The following is a 22,551-nucleotide window of genomic DNA, read 5'->3' on the forward strand; positions in this document are numbered from 1 at the left end:
GCAGTGGGCAAGGATGGCCTCCCTCGGGTAAGCAGAATGGACACAGCTTTGTCTAAGGCTCAGTGAACACCGTGTCGTCTCCAAAGGCTCCTTCTCCTACCCCGTGTGCTTAAACCACCTCATTGATCTTATGTTTCATTTTCTGAGGGACTGAACTGCTTTCAGTTTATATTGTGCAGCTCATTCTGAGGCGACCAGGAGGACTGATTTTGAAAATGAATAAATGTGCTTACATATTTGCTCAGAGGGTCAGTCCTTTTGGGAAGGCAGAGTGAAGTTTAAGAACCCTGAGCCGAGAGCATGAGCTCTTTGCAGCCTGTGTGGTGTGCAGATGGTCCCCAGGCCCTCTTCCCTGTCTCTTGCACAGCAGAGTGATGCCTGGTTCCCAGGAGGGTCCCTTGTCCGAGGAGTGTTTGCATTTTTAGAGGAAGAAGCTGATTAACTCAAAGGACTGTCTACCAGTGTCCTCTTCCCTCTGAGGGGCCCCGCCTCTGCCCTCGTGGGGAGGGGAAGGGAGGTCATCCCATCAGATAACTGAGGTGGGGAGGGGGCAGCTGTCATGGCTGTCTGCACATTGCATAATCATTGACTAATCTCATAGTGTTGCGATTGGAAAAGATGCTTGACTGTGATTTCAGTTTTCCTAAACTTATCATGGATTGACTTGGGCCTCTGTGGTCTACCCTGGAGATTGTTACATGTGTACTTGAAAATGTTATTAAGCTACTTTGGGATACAATGTCGTATATATATGTATGTATGTATATGTGTGTGTATATATATCTATGTAAAGGGCAGTGGATAGACAGGCCTGAAGTTTCTCGGTTGATTTTCTGTCTGGATGATCTGTCAATTGATATAAGTTAGGTGTTAAATTCCCCACTAATATTGTGACCGACTGTTTCTCCCTTTGTGTCTGTTAATATTTGTTGCACTATGTATACAGGTCTCCCATGCTGGGTACATCTATATTTACAATTATTTTTTTGTTTGTTTGTTTTTTGTCTTTTTGCCTTTTCTAGGGCTGCTTCCATGGCAAATGGAGATTCCCAGGCTAGGGGTCCAACTGGAGCCATAGCCACCGGCCTACACCAGAGCCACAGCAATGCGGGATCCGAGCCACATCTGCAACCTACACCACAGCTCATGGCAATGCTGGACCCTTAACCCACTGAGCAAGGCCAGGGGCCCAACCCGCAACCTCATGGTTCCTAGTCGGATTCGTTAACCACTGCGCCACGAAGGGAACTCCTATATTTACAATTGTTTTATCTTCTTAGATTGATCTTGGATTAATCCCTTGATTATTATGTAACGTCCTTCTTTGTCTTTTTTTTTTTTTTGCTACAGTCTGTTTTTTTTTTTTTTTTGGTCTTTTTTTTTTTTTGCCATTTCTTGGGCAGCTCCTGCGGCATATGGAGGTTCCCAGGCTAGGGGTCCAACTGGAGCTGTAGCCACTGGCCTACACCAGAGCCACAGCAACGCAGGATCCGAGCCGCGTCTGCAACCTACACCACAGCTCACGGCAACGCCGGATCGTTAACCCTCTGAGCAAGGGCAGGGATCGAACCCGCAACCTCATGGTTCCTAGTCAGATTCGTTAACCACTGCACCACGACGGGAACTCCGCTAGAGTCTGTTTTAAACTATGTTTTGACTGGTCTAAGTATTCCCTTGTCTGGTTTTCTTTTTTTTTTTATTAATTAATTAATTACTTTTTTTTATTACTGCCTTGTCTGGCTTTCTATCTGTTTCCGTTTGTATGGAATGACTCTCCATCCCCTCACTTCAGTCTGTGTCTTTAGTCTTGAAGTGACCCTGGACAGTCGTTAAGGGCCCACAATGAGTGTGACCTTTGCCCCACTTCACCTCCTAGGCCTCTGTCACCCTGGCTGCCAGGGCTGAGGTGGTGGCCCTTTCCCTAGGACACAGCTTGCAAACCAGCACTGTGTCATACTGTTTGCCATCTTCAAAATCAGAGAGGGCAAATTTCTTTGTGGAGAGGTTTCTTTACACCTGGCCAGCCCTCTTAACCTTCCCAGCTCTGGCAGGAGAAGGAGCACATGGCCCCTGCCCAGAGGCTGGAGGAATTTCCTTCTGAAGCTCCGGATGCTCCAAGGAGCTGTATTCTCACTGTGTTGTGTTCTGGCTGCTTAAGCCAAGGAGAGATGGATTATGCGTTCCTGCCGGATGCTCAGCCCTGGACGTGTGGGCCGCCAGCTCACCCCACTGAGTCTGGCTGACTTAAGAGTGACCTGGGAAGGCTGAGCACATAGTGTGATGGTGCCTTTAAAAGGTCCCATCGGGACAAGCCCTCGTGGCAGGCAGCTCATCACCGAAGGGCCAGCGTGTGCGTGAACAGCAGGGATTTCGGGACTCCGGGCCGTGTGGGTCATTCTTTGCTTTTTGTCACTCAAGTATTTTCTGTCCAAATGTGTAACAGTAGTAAAATAAGGGGGAAAAGGCATTTGAAAAATAGAAGTAAACAAACAAATTGTAGAGCTTTTATTTTTGTGGAAATTCTAAATCAAAGAAAGGCATTATATTTAGGTGTTTAGAAAAAGACTTCGGAGGCAAACTTTTGAGGGGCATTTTTTTATTATAAATTTAATGTGGTTGATTAATGAAAAATCACAATGAAGTACCGAGAAAATGTTTGTCAATATAAAAATTTTAGCAGCATTTCCATAGTTTCAGGCTCTAGCATTAGTCATACTTCCTCCCGCTATCAAAAAAGAAGAATCCATTGAGACGACAGTAGAGCGTCAGGATGTTCAGCTCAGTAAAGGCCTCAGATCCAGTGTGTTGCCTAACAGTTCACCCATCCCCACCCCTGAGTTTCTAGAATGTCAAGCACATGCCTCAGTGTTTGAGGCTGGAGCTCCATTCTTCAGGCTTCAGGGGAGAAGAGGGACGAACATCTAAACTGGACTTGACATGTAGTGCTTGATCACGCATCCTTGCGCCTGTACAGTCTCTACACCGACAACAACGCAGGGCCAGGATCTGGCACGCGGCAGCAGTGGTGGGGGTCGGGGGACGTGATGGGGTGGGGGGCTGGTGCCTCGCCACACACCCTGCTCCAGGGCAGGTGGGAGCATGGTGGTCTTGCTACATCCCAGGTTAACGGTAGGGTCAGTGAGAAGGGGAGACAAACAATATGAAAATATAATACTGGCAAACTATTCCCCCACTTCTTTGGTACTTTCCAAAATTCTCTGATCAAAAAAGTATAAGGGAAGCACACCATTAAAAAATTACAGTTTTAAGTATTTACAGAAGCCATTATGGTATATTACAGAATCCATACACAGTATATGAACAAATTCTTCAGTGAAAGCACTTGTGAACTCCTGTTCCAGTATATTCAAGAGCATACGGACATACGCACACCGTCCCCAATGTGTACCGCCCATCCCGCACCTCACTTATGTTACCGTATAGTAAGTGGGAAAAAGGCCATTTTCCAATCCACACTTTTCTTTTAAAAGGTTCTTAAAATCGGCCACAGAAACCAGTATGTACAGAGATTTGCTGACTATTGAATTCTAGGCAAGTATCTCCACTCCCATTTGGACTACGTTTGAACTAATAAGACTACCTATCATCATATGTATACAATATATATTTAATATATAAGTAACCGCACCATGTTACATCACCACGATACCAATTTAATGCACACTGTTATGTACAGTAGTTAAGTGAGCTGGAGGGTGACGCCACGCCTGGGTGACAGTAGTGTGGTGTGGGACATCCTGCACGGGAGGTGCGTGTGTGAGGGCGGGCACACGCCTCCCGGCACCCACCGCAGACCCTCACACGAACGGGAGGATCCCGTACATGAGGAGGGCCATGATAGCAGCACTGAACAGCCCCGCCACGGGCACGGTCACGAACCAAGCCACGAAGATGTTCCGGAAGAGGCGCCAGTCCACGGCCTTCCGCGAGCGGATCCAGCCCACGGCCACCACGGAGCCCACCTGCAGAAGCATGAGCGGCTCAGAGTCAACAGAGGCCCACACGTTGAAAGGTGAGACACAAGACCTGCATTCAACCAGTGCTAACCCAGAAATAAGCCCCAGTACAGAATGACCAATTCTTCCCCCTAAACTCGCTGAAAGCTTTTAAAGTATTTTTAGATTTTAGGTGTAATTATTTTAGGATTATTCTATTCAGAACACAGTTTTTTTTTTTCTCTTTAGGGCTGCTCCTTTGGCATATGGAGGTTCCCAGGCTAGAGGACAAATCAGAGCCACAGCTGCCAGCCTACACCATAGCTCACAGCAACACCGGATCCTTAATCCACTGAGCCAGGCCAGGGATCAAACCCGCAACCTCATGGTTCCTAGTCGGATCTGTTTCCGCTGCACCATCATGGGAACTCCAAAACACAGTTCTGATGCACTTTTCCACCTGTATTCTGTTCCGCCCGAGTGGGAACGTAGCCAGTGAAATGTTTTCCATTCCTCTGCACTCTGGACTAGTGCTGAATGCCCCTGTCTTAAATGCACCCTAGGCAGGGATACCGCCTACTACAGAAGTGAACCTACTGGCAGTAACAGAATGAAACTGCACTGATGCAGCCTTCTCTTACAGCAACAGCGTCATCGAATGCTGGAGCTGGAGGCCGCCGCGATCTGTAATCCATCCATGCTGCTCATCTCACAGAGGATAAAACATCACTGGAGAGTTTAGGGGCACGAGGAGCCCGCAAATCATGGCAGCAGAGGGCAAGAACTGGGGCCTCTTGATTTTTTTTCTCCACTATCTCCGCCTACCCTGTAGTCCTTGTCTTTCAGCTGATTTAAAAAAATATAATCAAACAGAACATTGAGTACTACTGGATCTAAATGGTTGTCAATCATGCCTCACAAAATGATAAAAATAACTCGCAATCAGAATGTTAACACCGATTCAAATATTTTTCTAAACACTTGCAGTTCATTTTATGATTTGTTGAAAAGTAACAAAGGAAGATAAAATCCCCACAACTTTAAACATCTGAAAATGGAAATCATAAAGTAAAAAGCATATTAATGTATACACACTACTATATATAAGACATAACCAACAAGGTCCTCCTGTAGAGCACAGGGAACTCTACTCAGTATTCTGCCATAACCTACATGGGGAAAGAATCTGAAAAAGAACTGATATATGTCTATGTATATCTGAATCACTGTGCTGTACACCTGAAACTAAGACAACACTGTAAATCATACAGTAAGATTAAAAAAACACAAAGCAACAAAAGTATAAAGCCTGAAACATCTCACATCTCAGGTTCTGGTGAAGCTCAGAGACCCCAAGAAGGGGTCTTGGCCGCTGTGAGGTGGCCCTTGAAGATCTCCATGGAACAGGCTTTTCTCTGATGACTCAGTGAAGTCAGCACTGGCCAACAACATTCAAATAGCAACTGGGGTCTTTTCTGGGGCCAAGAGAATAAAATAAAATCTAGTACTTGACATTATTATTATTTTTCTGGCTGCAGCTGGGGCCTGTGGAAGTTCCCAGGCCAGGGACTGAGCCCAGCCCACAGCAGTGACAACGCAGAAGCCCTCTGCGCTACCAGGGAAGTCCCACTAACATTAGTTTCTGAGATGAAACTCTCCTGTCATTATCCTGCTTCAGGGCACTTCAGCTGTGCTGGGCTCCCCATAAACAATGGGCTCAAGTTCCTGTCCTAAAACACTTCCCTTCAAAACAAAAAGATAATATAACCCTGTTATAGCAAGTTTATGTAATAGGAAGGGTGGACAATTACCCAGAAAACACTACTGTCATATTTACATTTTCCTTTATTTGTAAACAGTAGGGTACACTACAATTTCCTTCGAGAGAATTAACATTATATTACGAGCATTTTCCCATAGTGCTCACAGCCTTTATGATTATCAGGTAAAATGGCACATACACTCGTAAATGTACCTTAATTTGTTTAACCATTTCCAGTTTCTCTCTCAGAAATAATTTCATGTTTAATACATTTACTCATGTAGCTTATATTGAGGCTTTAAAAATAATATTCCCTGAGAGGGATTATTAGTTATAGGGAGCATTTAAAAAATATCCTGAAGGAGGGAGTGGATAGGATGGACAGGGAGTCTGGGTTAGTGGATGCAAACTATTCCATTTAGAATGGCTAAGCAGTGAGGTCCTGCTGTACACAACAGGGAACTATATCCAGTCTCCTGGGATAGACCATGATGGAAAAGAGCATCTACAAAAAGGATGAGTCACTTTGTTGTACAGCAGAGACTGACCCAACACTGTAAAGCAACTATGGCCACTTCTACCCACAGAGAAGAAGGTCAAAGCCATTTCCCTGGGAAGAAATACATTTCCTTTTTTTTTAGGGCCATACCTGCGGCATATGGAGGTTCCCCGGCTAATGGTCCAATGAGAGCTGTAGCTGCTGGCCTACACCACAGCCACAGCAAGGCGGGTTCCAAGCTGCGTCTGCAACCTACACCAGAGCTCACGGCAAACCCAGATCCCCGACCTGCTGAGCAAGGGTGGGGACTGAACCTGAATCTTGATGGATACTAGTCGGGTTCATTTCTGCTGCGCCACAATGGGAACTCCAGGAAGGAATATATTTAGTGATGCGGTTTCCTCTCTGCTCCCCCAGGTCACAGTGTGCTGAAGATGAGGTGGGCTAAGACATGTGGCTTTGTCTTGTCTGAAACATTTCAGTGAACATGTGTTGCTTCTGTAATTATTTTTTTTGGCCACATACGGAAATTCCCAGGTCAGGGATCAAATCTAAGCAGGACCTGTGACCTATGCCACAGCTGCTGGCAATGTTGGATCCTTAACCCATTTGCGCCACAGTGGGAACTGCTACTTCTGTAATTTTTAAATAACTGAAATTAGAAAAATAACAATGAATGAAAGGTAGGAGGTGCATTGACAGAGTGCGGGAGAGCCTGGCTCTGGGCCTCACCAACCCCTCCCTCCCTAGCTGTGTGATCTCGGGCAAGTTACTTAACCTCTCTGTGCTTCAGTTTCCTCACTGGTTCAGTTTCCTCACTGGTAAAAATGGGTAGTAGTGTTCATCCTGAAAGGCTCTTAGGAAGATTAAATGAGTTCATACTGATGGTGCACTGGCAACGGTGCCCAGCAGAGAACACTTGTGGTTTGCTGCCACGGTTATGATGACTAGGATGAAATGAGGAGGTACAGGGTGTGAGATGTAGGTTTGAATCCTGGCTCCATCACACTAAATATATGATCCTAGGAAAGTGACCTAACTCTGGAAGCCTCAGTTTTTCTCATCTGTAAACTGGGAGTAACAGCACCAAAATCACAGGGTTGCTATGGGGATTAAATGGCATTCAACACAGAGCCTGGTACTCTGTCTAAGCTCCGTCAGTGGAGGTGACTTTTACAATAAAAATGTATGGGAATTGGTTCTTTTCTATATGTTGTAGTAAAAAGGGAAAAAATAGGAAAGCGGCAGCAACAACAACAAACCCTCTTTCCAGTGATTCTCCCACTACAGAGCCCAGCTCTGTCAGCTGGTCATTCAAAACACTCCTGGAAACACTGCCCAGTGAAATATATTTGAAGCACTAAGCCTTTCATATTTTTTCTGTTTTTTTCTTTATTGGAGTAGAGCTGACTTATATTAGTTTCAGATAGGCAGTTAAATTCTTAAAAATCATAAAATATTGTGAAATATATAAAACCTATTTTTTTTTCTTTTGTCTTTTTGCCTTTTCTAGGGCCGCCTCCCCCCGCACATGGAGGTTCCCAGGCTAGGGGTCCAGTTGGAGCTGTAGCCGCCAGCCTACGCCAGAGCCACAGCAACGCAGGATCCGAGCCACATCTGCAACCTACACCACAGCTCACGGCAACGCCAGATCCTTAACCCACTGAGCAAGGCCAGGGATAGAACCCACAACCTCATGGTTCCTAGTCGGATTCGTTAACCACTGAGCCACGACTCGAACTCCCTATATAAAACCGATTATTACAAATAGTCTAGGCAGCCCTCTCATCCTCCAGATTAGAGCTGAAGCCTAGAGAGGCTAGTGGTCCTATTTGTATCTACGTATTTATTACTGAAGTATAGCTGAGTTACAATTTGTGTTAGTTTCAGGTGCACAGCAAAGGGATTCAGTTATATATATATATATATCTAGTTGTTTCAGATTCTTTTCCATTTTAGGTTATTACAAGATACTGAATATAGTTCCCTGTGCTATATATACAGTTGGTCCTTGTTTATCTATTTTATATACAGTAGTGTGTATCTGTTAATTCCATACTCCTAATTCATCCCTCCCCCTCTTCCCCTTTGGTAACTCTAAGTCTGTTGTCTGTGACTGTGAATCTGTTTCTGTTTTATAAATAAATTCATCTGTGTTATTTTCTAGATTCCACATATAAGTCATATCATATGGTATTTGTCTTTCTCTGTCATCGCTTGGTATGATCATCTCTAGGTCCATCCATGTTGCTGCAAATGCATTGTTCCATTCCTTTGTATAAGCCTTTCACTTTCAGCGGTGCTTGTTTACACACACACTAGTCTGGAGTTTTTAAACTGTGTGTAAATGGAGATGGCCGACTCTGTCTTGGCTGCTGTGCTACCCCTGGTGCCCAGAACAGTGCCTCACACATAGCAGGAACAAGTAAGTATTTCTTGAATAATATGAATGAATGAACCTTGGAAAATCTGCAGCGGGTGTGTGTGTATACAGGAGGCCCACTGGAGATACTTTAGAATTCCCTCCAGATGCTGGGCAGCCCTGGTAATCAGACCCCAGTTCCAGTCTGGCCCACCCTGGGGGGCCTTGGCTAACTCCCTGAGCCTCAAAGAGTCTATTCCTCCCCCCCCTTTTTTTGTCTTTTTGTCTTTTCTAGGGCCGCTTGCGCCACATATGGAGGTTCCCAGGCTCGGGGTCTAATCACTGCCGTAGCCGCCGGCCTACACCAGAGCCACAGCAACGCCAGATCCAAGCTGCATTTGTGACCTACACCACAGCTCACAGCAATGGCAGTGCTGGATCCTTAACCCACTGAGCAAGGCCAGGTATCAAACCTGCATCCTCATGGATCCGAATCAGATTCGTTTCTGCTGCACCATGACTGGAACTCCCTAGAGTCCCTTTGACCACCACAGAAAAGAAAAGAGAACTGAAACAACCCAGCCTTATGATTCCATGGAGATGATTTCTGTTTACATCTGTCCCCCTGTCAACTCCCTGGCCCCTGCAGCAGGTGCCCCCACCAAGCCTACAGACACAGTTGGTGGACTCATGACTTCAATGCAAAGCACACCAATGAGGAAAGCAGGACAGGGAAGGAGTGACCATGGAGGAGCCAGTCTGCAGTTGGGGGGACCCTGCCTGAGTGGAAAGGGCCCAAGGGACCCTGAGGAGGCAGATGCCACCCAGCAGACCCTGCAATGACCTTTCCACCCACAGCCACATGCAGGGCCTGGAGACCCGAGAAAGACGCGCTGGCCCCGCCTACCTTGCAGTGCGTGGTGCTGACAGGGAGCCCGATGTTGGAGGCGATCACCACCGTGAACGCCGAGGCCAGCTCAATGGTGAAGCCGCTGCGGAGGGAGACAGGAGACCCGTCACAGGCGCCCTCTGTGGGGCTCGCTGACCCCCAGGGGCCCAAGTCTCACCAGAACATTCTGTGGGTGGACCGCTGACAGGGCCAGATGACATCAACTGAACAAGAAACTGCTGCACAATGGCAACAGTTCCCACTAAGACTTGGCACCGTGCTGATTACAGCCCTAAATATCCTTGCTTTCCGGGGATGTTTTCAAAAACCACACTCAGTAGAAGTGGGTCAGAAATTCCTACTGTGCAAAAGCTGGGCAATTCATCACTTCTCAAGTGACACAAGAAAAATTGCGTTCTCATTTAAAAAATATGTACTTACTATAAAAGAGTGAATTTTGTCCCAAGATTACTCATTTTTCTTCAAATCAACCTTCTAAGGGAATCTTTCATCAAAATGAATTTCAAGCGGGAAAAGAGTTCTTACAATAAACAGGTAGTTTCGAGTCTCAGTTCCATTCGGAAAGTTCTCTTGCCAATGTATTGTTCAACCCCTCTCATCTCTAAGGGCTACACACTAGAAGGACCACAGAAAACCGGGTGGGAGAGTCTCCAGACCCACCCTCCTGGCAGGAGCACCACCGCCTGAGCCCCAGGAAGCAGAGTGACCTCAGAGGGCTGTGGGTGAGTGCTGCTTCCAACCAGCAGGTGGAGCTGGTGAGCAGAGGATTCCGCAGGCTGGGTAAGACCCACCAGTGGGAGTGGAATGGGGGCTGCGGGGGTATCTGCTTTTTCTCTTCCCTTCCTGCTTCTCCCTCCAGTTCCATCCCTCCCACCAGTGCCACCGTGGGTGGGGGCTGGATGAGGATGGCAAGCAAGGGCTGTCTGCTCTGCTGGCACCGGGGCCCCCGACTCCCCTGCCTGCCCGCCCCCCCCACGCAGACGCACCCACCCCGCTGCATACCTGGACGGTGTGATGGGGGTGAGATCTTTCCCCATGGTCTGGATCACTCTTCTGCCCCAAACCCAGAGGCCTGTGCAAATTCCAACCCCTCCGTAAAACAGCAGCCAGACAGGAGTCGCTGCTTCCTGCAGGACTGCACCTTGTTCATAAATCAGCCACAAAGCTACCAGAGGACCAATGGCATTACTGGGAAGCACAAACAAACAAAGGTTAACTCTGCAAGCACTGCACATACATGGAAACAGTGTATGTACACAACATACAGTGAGGTCTCAGAAACCGGAACAGCCCATCTTACTGCATTTGTGGCCTGCCTGTACATACATCCGCGGGTGATAAAAATGATTTAGTAATTTCTTTGGTTGTAGAAAAACCAGAAAATTTACCGTTTTAACTGTTCTTACTTTTTTGTCTTTTGTCTTTTTAGGGTCACACCCTCAGCATATAGAGGTTCCCAGGCTAGGGGTCCAATAGGAGCTGTAGCTGCCAGCCTACATACACCACAGCCAAAGCAACATGGGATCTGGGCCACGTCTGCGGCCTATACCACAGCTCACGGCAACGCTGGATCCTTAACCCACTGAGCGAGGCCAGGGATCGAACCCACAACCTCATGGTTCCTAGTCAGATTTGTTAACCACTGAGCCATGACGGGAACTCCTAAGTGTACTTTTTTGGTATTGATCCTGCTCGGTGTTCCCTGAGCTTCTTGGATCTGTGGTTGATGTCTGACATTAATTTTGGGGAAATTCTCAGTCTTTACAGTTGCCAGTCTTCTTGTTCCTTCCTCTCTTTATTCTCCCTCTGGTCTTACTATGCATATGCAACACCTTCTGTCATTGTCCCATAGTCCTTGGATGTTCTGTTCTGTATTTTTTTTGATCTTTGTTTCCTCTGCTTTTTGGTTTTCAGTGATTCTACTGAGACATCCTCAAGCTCAGATTCCTTCCCCAGCTGGGTCCAGTCTACTAATGACCCCATCAAAAGCAGCCTTCATTTCTGTTAGTGTCCCTGACCTCTAGCATTTCTCCTTGGTTTTTTTCTTTTCTTTTTTTTTTTTTTTTGCTTTTTGTCATTTTAGGTCCACACCCGTGGCACATGGAGGTTCCCAGGCCAGGGGGCTACAGCTGCTGGGCCTACACCACAGCCATAGCAATTCGAGATCAGTGCTGAGTCTGCAACCTACACCAGAGCTCACGGCAACACCAGATCCTTAACACTCTGAGCAAGGCCAGGGATCGACCCAAGTCCTTGCGGATGCCAGTCAAATTCGTTAATCACTGAGTCATGAAGGGGACTCCTCTCCTTGGTTCTTTGTTAAGATTTCTTATTCTTTTGTCTTTTTCGGGCCACATCCAAGGCATATGGAGGTTCCCAGGCTAGGGGTCAAATCAGAGCTGCAGCTGCCGGCCTACACTGCAGCCACAGCAACGCCAGATCCGAGGCAAATCTATTTTACATTGTACCTCACAGCAGTGCAGGTTCCTTAACCCTCTGAGCAAAGCCAGGGATTGAACCTGCATCCTCACAGATAATAGTCGGGTTTGTTACCACTAAGCCACAACGGGAACTCCTTTCTTAGGACTTCCCTCTCTCTGCTCACCTTGCCCATCTAATGGATGCCTGCTCTATCCATTAATGACCTCAGCATTTGAACTTTAGTTGTAGTTGTTTTAAGTTCCTGGTCTAACGATTTCAACATTCCTGCCATGTCTGGTTCAGATGTTTGCTGTGTCTCTTCAAATTATATTTTTTGCCTTTTGGTGTGTCTTGGAACTTTTTCTTGCTATCCAGACATGACGTCCTGGGTAAAAGGAATGGCTACAAATAGGTCCTTAGTGATGGAACAGCCATACACAGGCCCTTAGGGACATGGTAGTTGGGTCTGGGGATGGAGAAGGAGTTCTGTGGTCCTCTGATGAGGTCTCCATCTTTCAGTGAGTCTGTGCCTCTGGACTCTGGACTTCACAAGTGCTTCTCAGTTTTTCCTTCCAGCTCACATGGGACAGGCTGCTTGGAGTTGAGTGTTTCCCTCTCCCAAGTGGAAGGCTGGAGCAGTGTGGAGTGCATTTCCCTTCCTCGCCTCCTCGAGACTGTGGTCATCTCCCCGCAGGCTGGGCTCTGCTGAACTGGTTTCCCCCAAGGGCAGGCCTGTTCTGCCAAATGCTTTCCCTCCCTGGATGGGAGCAGGAGGGGATTCTTCTTCCCCGATACTCACCGAGGGGAGCTGCAGGAGCCCCTGGACTAAACCTCCAGACACCATGGGGTCTCTCCTCCCATGGGTCCCCTGTCATCCCAGATTTCCAAGTCCTCATGGCAGCTTCCACTGTGTGTCTCGCCTCCAGGACTCCCTGCATCCGTCTGTCCCTTGAATCTTGAGGGCACTGGTCTGTCCTGTGTTCTCCTCTCCCTTCTGGATCCAAGAAGCGTTGTTGATTTTTCAGTCTGTTTGGTTTTCATGGTCGTTAGGATGGAGTGACAACTGCCGGGCTCCTCGTGGGCTTTGCGAGGCTCCTGAGGCCGCCAGCCCACCCTCCACTCTGTGCAGAATGAGTCACAAAGAGCCAGCCCCCACGTCTACTTCTCTCCAGCTGTGTGACCTTGGGCCAGAAAGTCTCATTCTGAGCTTCAGATTCCCTGTCTTTGGGGGAATCCCTTATGGCTGCAAAAGACTGTTTTGAGGAGGAACTAGAGTACCAGTGGTTCAATACCAAGGCCTGGTCCAAACTTAACAACCTCTTGTGACAAAGAACTCCCCTCTTCACTGTAAAACTGTTATTTCTAAAACCTGGTTTGTATCAGATCACATCCCAGCTCAAAAGCCTCAAAACCACCCCCCCAAATGGCAAATAACTGCTTGAAACTCTGGTCACCTGTAGGAGCTCTCGCCTAGACTCTTCCTTTGGCCTTGAAAGGCTATGCTGGGGTGGTTACTTTTCCATGTGTGTATATTTCTTATCACCTTAGCTGGAATTTAAATCCTAAAGGTCAGGGACCCAGTTCGTAACACTTTGCCAGTACCAGGCCTTCAATAAAGAATTTGTGATGAGAAAGAAGTGAGATGAAACATGGTGCCCCAAATAAAATAACATGGTAACACCCAAACGACACTGAGCAGAACCTAAGATGTCCGGGCTTCTTGTCTGGCAGGAAGACTTCTTTTGAAAAGAACAGAAATGTGGGTAGACAGTGTGTGGAAACCCACAGCGCAAAATGGAATCTTTTAACTGGCAATAAAAAAATGCAACAATGGCATGTTTTCCTGATTTGGACAGAAACATCAGCCCCGCATGATAATGGTAACAAGAGTGAAAATGCACAGATACTGATCATGAGAGGAGCACTGGCCTAAGTGTATTATCCAAAGCAACTCGCTGAGGAGTTCCCGGTGGCTCAGTGGGCTAAGAACCCAACTGCAGCAGCTTGGGGGTCTGCCAAGGGGCAGGTTCGATCCCCAGCCTGGTGCAGTGGGTTAAAGGATCCTGTGTTGCTGCAGTTGCAGCTCAGATTCAATCCCTGACTGGGGAACTTCCATACACTGCAGGTGTATGGGGAAAAAACAAACAAACAAACAACACCAACAAAAACAATGATCTGTCAGACTCAAAGAGAAATCGGTCCAAAAAAATTCAAAACTATGAAAAGGATGTTCATCCTCTAGCTTCTCCACTGTCCTGTGGAGCTGGCCACCAGGGAAAAAAGCATCTCAGTGACTCTCTGCAGAAAGCCCATGTGGCTGGTAATAGTTTTACCCCAGGTACAGACTGGCACACCCAGGTTTTGGGAAATATCAGGGACTAGTTTGGAGCTGCCCAGCCAGCAAGCAGAGAGTAGAGATTCTACATTTTGCTACACGTTCCCAGCTTCCACAACCTGCTGACCTGATGGTGGATGTGCTCTTGCTGGTGGCTCTTCCTGGAACACACCAGCAGGCACGCTCCTGCCTCGGCCTTTGCAGCTGCAGTTCCCTCTTCCCGCCAGCTCCCCCAGCCCCTGCAGGCCTCACTCAGCGAGTCCCCTCGCCTGAGCTGCAGAGCTGGCCAACACGGCCACCCCCCAGGGGCTCACAGCCCATGACCTTCTAGCCAACTTCACCAGCTACTTATTCGCAGCTGACCCTTGCATAAGTTGGGAGTTAGGGCGCCACCCCCTGTGCAGCAGAAAATGAGGGTTCTTCTCTCTCTGCCTCAAGAACAAAAGGAACTGAGCGGCGACTCAACTCCGGGCGGACAGTGGAGGTGGTGTGGAGAGAATCAGGGCTCACACACTAGCTCCTTCAATTCTGTGTGCTGTCATCTCTAAACCGACACAAACCTCCCCACACTGAGTTCATGTACAGATCTGTGAGTCGGCGATACAGTGCAAGCGGATCTGGGCGGTTCACACCCCCATGGTTCAAGAGCCAGCACTGGGGGCCCTGCAACCCCACCCTCGCCAAGGCCCCTTCCCTTCCCCGCCCCCTCTGCCCTCCCCCGCCCTGTAGGGGGCGTCCCCTCCCACTGCAGCCCCTCCCCGCCCCCCCGAAACACGCACCCCGCAGCCCCCAGTGGAGGGCGCTACTGACCTCACGTCGTTGCCACCGTGGGCAAAGGAGCCGAAGCAGGCGGTGAGGACCTGCAGGAAGTGGAAGAGCAGGTGCACCTCGGCCGTGTCCTTCTCCTCCTTCTCCTCATCTGCTGGGTCCTCGCGCGGCCGCTCGGCCTCAGCCAGCGGGGCCGCCAGCTTGACCTCCACGCCGCCCTCCTCGGCCTCGATCTCGGCCTCGGCCACGGCGTTGCAGTAGCTGGAGTAGCTGTCGTAGCGCAGCCGCCGGCGGGAGTAGGCCACAGCATCGGCCACCAGCTTCTCACTGTCCTCGGGCGCGTTGGGCGCGGGGCGGCGCGTGGCCAAGCCGGGCAGCCCGCAGATGGCCGCCGTGTAGCACGTGTAGCTGTTGTTGCGCCGCAGCAGCCGCGGGGCCCCGTCGGGTGCCGGCCGCTCATCGCGGATGCGGTGCAGCAGATCCTGATAGAGCCCTGAATCCTTGTGCACCGTGTGGTACACATGGCTGTCGCCCCGCGCCGAGCCGTCGAAGCCAAAGGTGCCATTGGACACGGGTGACCTGGTGGCGCCATGCGTCATGGAGAGCGCCCTGCCTGCACGGGGATGGGGACAGCCTGAGTGCAGCACACAGGACTCTGGGTGGCTGGGTCACAGGTGCGTCTACCTTTTGCCCCCAGGGAGGCTTCCCAAGCTGACTAAGGCCTTGCCATATGCTTAAAATAAAAAGGGAAACTTGGGAATTTCCCTGGTGGCCTAGTGGTTGAGGACCTGTGTTGTCATTGCAGCGGCTCAAGTGGCTGCTATGGTGCAAGTTTGATCTCTAGCCAGGGAACTTACATATGACCCCAGAACAGCCAAAAAAAAGATCCTGCCATATGGTTAATAATAATAATAATTTGCTCTTTTTAAAGCTGCACCCGCAGCATATGGAGGTTCCCAGGCTAGGGATCTAATAGGAGCTATAGCTGTTGGCCAGCGCCACAGCAATGCCAGATCCAAGCCGCATCTGCAACCTACACCACAGCTCATGACAACACCGGATCCTTAACCTACTGTTTGAGGCCTGGGATTGAACTCATGGGTACTAGTCAGGCTTGTTAACCACTGAGCCATGATGGGACGTCCTAGTTATTATTATCATTAGAGCCACAACTGTGACCCATGCTGCAGCAGCGGCAATGCCAGATCCTGAACCCACAATGCCAGGCGGGGTATCGAACCTGTGCTCCCGTGCTCCAAAGACACCACCCATCCTATTGTGTCATAACGGGAACTCCAGATGGTTAAAATAAAAAGGGAAACTTGGAAACATACAACAAAGCGTAAAACTAGTCATGTAGTAGTTAAAAAGTGATTGTTGAGTTCTAAAATATGTCTTCCAGAAATTACCGTAATACTCTGTCCTTTTCTAGGAACCAGTAGAAGGAGACTCCTTGTAAGGAGCTTATTTTACAAAAACTTCACACAAGAGGGACACAGCCCAGTTCTCCATGAGGTCCACACTTTGGGTGCCAGTCTGGACAGTCAAAGGCACTTCTGTCAGATCAGTGGGCTAAGTTCATTTGCTCTCTTTGGCCAAGTCGGAGAGGGCAGCCCTGGCGAGTGGTACCAGCGCCCTTGCAGGGAGATAGGCCGGTCTGGCTGGGAATGATGCCCGCCCTTCACTGCCCACAAATGCGGTGGGACAAAGAGCCACCGCACCCCCCCCCCCCCGGGATGCTCCTGATGGTTTCTGAGATTCTCTAGTGGAACCACCTCCCCAGTTCCAATGTTAGCTTTGTCTCTGCACGTTCCAGGAGGATGGGTTGGTGTGAAGCTGGAGAAACCAACCTTGCGCACATGAAAGATGTGGGTGAGGGGCTGGGGTGCAGAGGGTGGCTGGGGCCCTGCTGGGAGACTGTATATAAATGGCTCTGGGAGGAAAAGCATGCTCCGTGACGGGTCTCCTGATGCCTCTTCAGCCCCTGGGTTTTCTCAAAGCGTCACCTGGGGGACACTTGTGTGCACTGGGACCTCACTGCCACCTGCAGGCTGGCTGGCCCCCAGGAGCCACCCTCCACCCCAGGCCAACCTCAGCCCCCCGGGGTGGGGATGTCTTACCGTAGGTGGCCCGAGGGTGGTGTCCCACTGCTGTGCCTTCCGATGTCACAGGCGGCTCTGCGGCCGACCCTGTGAGGGGTACGGTGCTGTCGTCATTAGCCTTGGCACCTGGTAGCTCTTTAAATACTGGGGATTCTACTTCCTGGATTTTATTCAGGCTTTCATCAGAGATCCGTGATAAAGCACCTTCTTTTTGTAATTTGCCTGGAGAAAATAGCGTCATAATTGGGAAACTTGAAAGAGAAGTCTTGTTATTGAGCAATGAGTATATAAATACTTATCTTGATACTTTGGTACTTACTTGGGGAACTAAAAAAAAAAAAAATAGAGAAAATAAAGTGGAGAATTCAATCAATTATCTGGGAAATACAGGCTAGAAAAACTCAGCTACTGAGGGAGAGGCGGAGGCTTAGGCCTGAGTTGTCGCATCCAAAACCAACAAAAAGAAGACGATTAGCTCTGATGGCCCAGGTGATCATTCTGTAAATTCTACAACCATCCAGACTGGCCTTCTGTCTTCCTAAACCTCTGAATCACTGAACTGTTTATCCTCTGTGTCTTCATAGATACCGTTGTAGTCTGTCTGGTTTTCTTCTGTGCAATAAATGACTGGTCTCAGATTTCTTTGGGTTATCAAATCTTAGGAAACAAGTAAATAATTTTCCTCAAAAGGAACAGAGTCTCCTTACTCTGAAAAATTCTTTTCTTTAAAAAGAAACCAGGAGTTTTTTCAAAAGTGGTTCTGAAGCTGGAAAGCATTCTTTTTTTTTTTTTTTTTTTTTGCCATTTCTTGGGCCGCTCCCGCGGCATATGGAGGTTCCCAGGCTAGGGGCCGAATCAGAGCTATAGCTGCCAGCCTACACCAGAGCTACAGCAACCTGGGATCCGAGCCGCGTCTGTGAACTACACCACAGCTCATGGCAACGCGAGATTGTTAACCCACTGAGCAAGGGCAGGGATCGAACCCGCAACCTCATGGTTCCTAGTTGGATTTGTTAACCACTGCGCCACAACGGGAACTCTCAATATTTTGAATTTCTTATTTTTCATCATTTTTAGAAGCAACACCTATTTTATTTTTATTTTTTTCTTTTTATGCCTGCACCTGCAGCCTATGGAAGTTCCCCAGTATCAGAGCTGCAGCTGCCAGCCTACACCACAGCCACAGCAATGCCAGATCTGAGCCGTGTGTGACCTATGCCACTCTTAACCCACTGAGCAAGGCTAGGGATCGAACCTGCATCCTCAGAGAGACTAGGTTCTTTACCTGCTGAGCAGTAACGGGAATGCCTGGAGACCATCCTTGCCAACTGAATCTGGTATGTGGTGCTGCTGACGTAATGACCTTCCTGCTTCCCACATTTCCCTGAACAAATGTCTAAGCTCTTACCTACCCAACTGAAATGGAAACAGTCTTATCCAGCTCCTCCCCTGGATACATTCACAGGTCACCTCTCTCTCTACATTTACCTGGTCAGATATAATAAGATAGAGGTTTTTTAAAAACTAAGTTTCTGGAGTTCCCATCATGGCTCAGTGGTTAACGAATCCGACTGGGAACCATGAGGTTGCAGGTTCGATCCCTGGCCTTGCTCAGTGGGTTAAGGATCCAGTGTTGCTGTGAGCTGTGGTGTAGGTTGCAGATGCAGCTCGGATCCCGCATTGCTGTGGCTGTGGTGTAGGCCGGCGGCTACAGCTCCAATTCAACCCCTAGCCTGGGAACCTCCATATGCCTCGGGAGCGGCCCAAGAAATGGCAAAAAGACAAAATATAAAAAAATAAATAAAATAAAATAAAAAACTAAATTTCTTTTCTGTACCACAAGGAACAAAAAAAATGTACATACAGATCTCTGACCTCAGTTGCTTACAATCTAGATGAGAAAAGATAACATCTGTAAGAGACTATAATAACACTTTTGTTCTGGCCGAGCAGCATTCACAAATTCCGGGCCCAGGGATCGAACCCGTGCCACAGCAGTGACAATGCCGGATCTTTCGCCTGCTAAGCCACCAGGGAACTCCTGTTTCTAGTTTTTGGTGGCTGCAAATCAAGCTGCTATAAACATTCACATCCAGACTTTTGTGTGAATTTGAATGTGCATCGCTCTAGGGTAAAATGCCTAGAATCGGGTAAGTGTATATTCGATCTGAAAAGGAACCACCAAACCGTTTCCTGAGGGGCGGTGGTACCATTCTGCATTCCCACCAGGGGTGCAGGAGCATTTCCGCCTCTTCTCAGCCTCATCAGCACTTATACTGTCCTTTTAACATTTTTTTTCTTTGTTCTTTTTAGGGCCATACCTGTGGCATATGTTCCCGGGTCAAGGGTTCAACTGGCGCTGCAGCTGCCACCTATGCCACAGCTTGTGGCAACAATGGATCCTTAGCCCACTGAGTGAGGCCAGGGATCAAACCTGCATCCTCTCGGAGACAATGTCGGGTTCTTAATTTGCTGAGCCACAAAAACTCCATGTCCTTTTTTTAAAAAAGCCATTCAAATAGGTACGTGCTGATATCTCGCTGTGATTTTAATTTGCACTCCCCTGATGGCCAGTTATGCTGAATACCTTTTCATAGGTCTCTCTCTCTATTTATATGTATGCCATTCCGATATCTTTTGGTGAAGTGCCTGTTCAAATTTTTCCTCACTTTTGGAGTTCCTGTTGTGGCTCAGTGGAAAAGAATCTGACTAGTATCCATGAGGATGCAGGTTCAATCTCTGGCCTTGCTCAGTGGGTTACGGAACCAGTTTTGCTGTGGCTGTGGCACAGGCCAGGGGCTGCAGCTCCAATTCACAATTCAACCCCTAGCCTGGGACCCACTACATGCCTGGGGTGCTCCTAAAAAGACAAAAAACAAACAACAAAAAACCCCACAAAATTTTCCTCCTTTTTTAACTGGGTTGTTTTCTTTCTTTTTTCTTTTTTTAGGACCACACATGTGGCATGTGGAAGTTCCCAGGTCAGTGATCCCTTTGGAGCTGCAGCTGCTGGCCTGCACCACAGTCACAGCAACACAGTATCCAAACCCCATCTGTGACTTATACCACAGTTCACAGCAACACCAGATCTTTAACCCACTGTGCGAGGCCAGGGACTGAACCCACCTCCTCATGGATACTAGTTGGGTTCGTTACCACTAGGCCACAACAGGATCTCCTTAACTGGGTTGTTTTCTGGGTTTTTTTTAAATGTATTCTGAATACAAGTCCTTTGTCAGGATTTGCAGACACTTCCTCCCAGTCTGTAGCTTGTCTTCTCAAATTCTCTTAATAGTGTTTCTCACAGAGCAATTATTTCTAATTTTGATGAAGTGCAATTTACCAACTTCCTTTATGAATTGTGTGTTGCTGTTGTTTTTTGTTTGTTTGTTTTTGGCCATGCCTGTGGCATGTAGAAGTTTCTGGGCCAAGGATCAAACCCACGCCACAGCAATGACCTGAGCCACTGCAGTGACAGGCCAGATCCTTAATCTGCTGTGCTACGAGACAACTCTTGTGAATTGTGTTTTTGATATCAGATCTAAATATCTTTGCTTTACCCAAGGTCTCAGAAGTTTTCCCACTTTTCCCCCTAAAAGTCTTACAGTTTTTTATTTTATATTTATATCTATGATACATTTAAGATTTTTGCTATATTATATAATTTTTTATGATGCATCTTGAGTTAATTTTTTTACAAGGCATAATATTTAGGCCAAGGTTCCTTTTTTGGCATTCGATGTTCAATCGTTCCAGTACCACTTATGGGAAAGATTATTTTCCTTCACTGAACTGATTTTGTCCTTTGTAGAAAATCGACTGGCCATATTTGTGGGTCTGCTTCTGCATGATGTTCTGTTAATCCGGGTGTCTGTCTCCTCACTAATTTCACACTGTCCTGTAGCTTTTTTGCCCTCCTTAAAGCCCAGCAGTTTAGGTCTTCCAGTTTGACTCTTTTTCAGAATTATTTTGGCTATTCTAGTTCCTTTACCTTTCCATATAAATTTGAAAAGTGACTTGTCATTTAGACAAAATGTTACAAGATAGCCTGCTAGGATTTTTATTTGAACTGTGTTAAATCTATAGATTGATTTGCAAAGAAGTGACATGTCTATGGTATTGAGTCTTTCTGCTCATGAGCATAGTATGTCTCCTCATTTGCTTTGCGCCTCTTTGAAATAATGGGTTTTCTTTCTTTTTTTTTTTGGCTTTTGTCTTTTTAGGGCTGCACCTGCAGCACATGCAGATTCCCAGGCCAAGGGTTGAATCAGAGCTGTGGCTGCTGGCCTACACCACAGCCAAAGCACCTGGGGATCCAAGCCTCATCTGTGACCTACACCACAGCTCATGGCAACACTGGAACCTTAACCCACTGAGCAAGGCCAGGGATGGAACCCTTGTCCTCATGGATACTAGTCAGGTTCGTTAACAACTGAGCCATGATGGGAACTGTGAGAAATAATGGGTTTTAAAATTCATCCATATTCATATGAAAATATGATTGTTAAGACACACTCTGAAGCCAAAAGTAAATTTTTTTTTTTTTTTTAGGGCTGCACCCACGGCATATGGAGGCTCCTAGGCTAGGGGTCGAACTGGAGCTATAGCTGCCAGCCTGCCTAGGCCACAGCCACAGCAACGCCAGATCTGAGCCATGTCTGCGACCTACACCACAGCCAGATCCTTTAGCCCACTGAGGGAAGCCAGGGATCGAACTTGAGTCCCGATGGATGCCAGTCAGATTCATTTCCGCTGAGCCACGATGGGAACTCCCAAAAGTAAATACTTCTTTTGAGAGCCCTGTAAAAGCATTCGGCCTCCAGACTTGGAATTCAATCATGCTACTGATGACAGGAAAATAGCTCGCACCATTTTAAGCCATATTCTTCTTTTTTTTAAAATTGTTTTGAGGTATAATTTCCATTTACAAATTTACACATTTTAAATGCACGGGTTGATGACTTGGGCATGGAGTACAGCCTATAACCACTCCCCAGTTAAGACAAAGTCATAGAAAGTTCTGTGTCCCTAGTGCCCCCCAAGCCTGCAGAGTCCCCCCCACCGTAGCCCCTCCATCCCCGCACAGTCTCCCCGCAACAGAGTTCCCGTGTCCCTGCCGAGTCCCTTCCCCAATCCCCGCAGAATCCCCCCTGTACTTCGAAGTTCCCTACGCCCCTTTGCAGTGGGTCTCCACCAACCAGTGGTTTATGGCTATGGATTAATCTCCCTGGAAACATGCAGGATGTCCTCCTTCGTGTCTTGGCTGCTGTGAACTCATCCTCTTCAGTGCTAATGTGCCTTCTATTGTATGAATACAGCGTAAGTGGGTTACCCACTCGCCTGTTAATGAGCATCTAGGTTGTTTCTAGTTTGGGGCTATTATGACTACACGATTTACGTCCAAGTCTTTTTCTTTCTCTTGGATAGATACCTAAG

General features: G+C 47.8%; 1 protein-coding gene and 1 long non-coding RNA gene across 2 annotated transcripts in view; one reads left to right on the top strand and one right to left on the bottom strand.

Annotated features, from left to right (window-relative positions):
- SLC20A2 (solute carrier family 20 member 2) overlaps positions 2,580-22,551 on the bottom strand; it is a 114,189-nt gene continuing 94,217 nt past the window's right edge. Inside the window, exons 8-12 of the mRNA XM_021078067.1 lie at positions 17,134-17,337; positions 15,056-15,626; positions 10,492-10,677; positions 9,487-9,571; positions 2,580-3,983 (exon numbers count right to left, since the gene is read on the bottom strand). Of these exons, the coding sequence (XP_020933726.1) occupies positions 3,819-3,983; positions 9,487-9,571; positions 10,492-10,677; positions 15,056-15,626; positions 17,134-17,337 (1,211 nt within the window). The 3' untranslated portion in view covers positions 2,580-3,818. The remainder of the gene's footprint in view (positions 3,984-9,486; positions 9,572-10,491; positions 10,678-15,055; positions 15,627-17,133; positions 17,338-22,551) is intronic.
- LOC110257462 lies at positions 3,908-4,837 on the top strand. The gene is made up of 2 exons (XR_002340080.1): positions 3,908-4,033; positions 4,600-4,837. It is a non-coding gene; the product is annotated as an uncharacterized LOC110257462 (long non-coding RNA).

Source organism: Sus scrofa, chromosome 17 (genome assembly GCF_000003025.6).
Source record: "Sus scrofa isolate TJ Tabasco breed Duroc chromosome 17, Sscrofa11.1, whole genome shotgun sequence".
NCBI lineage: Eukaryota > Metazoa > Chordata > Mammalia > Artiodactyla > Suidae > Sus > Sus scrofa.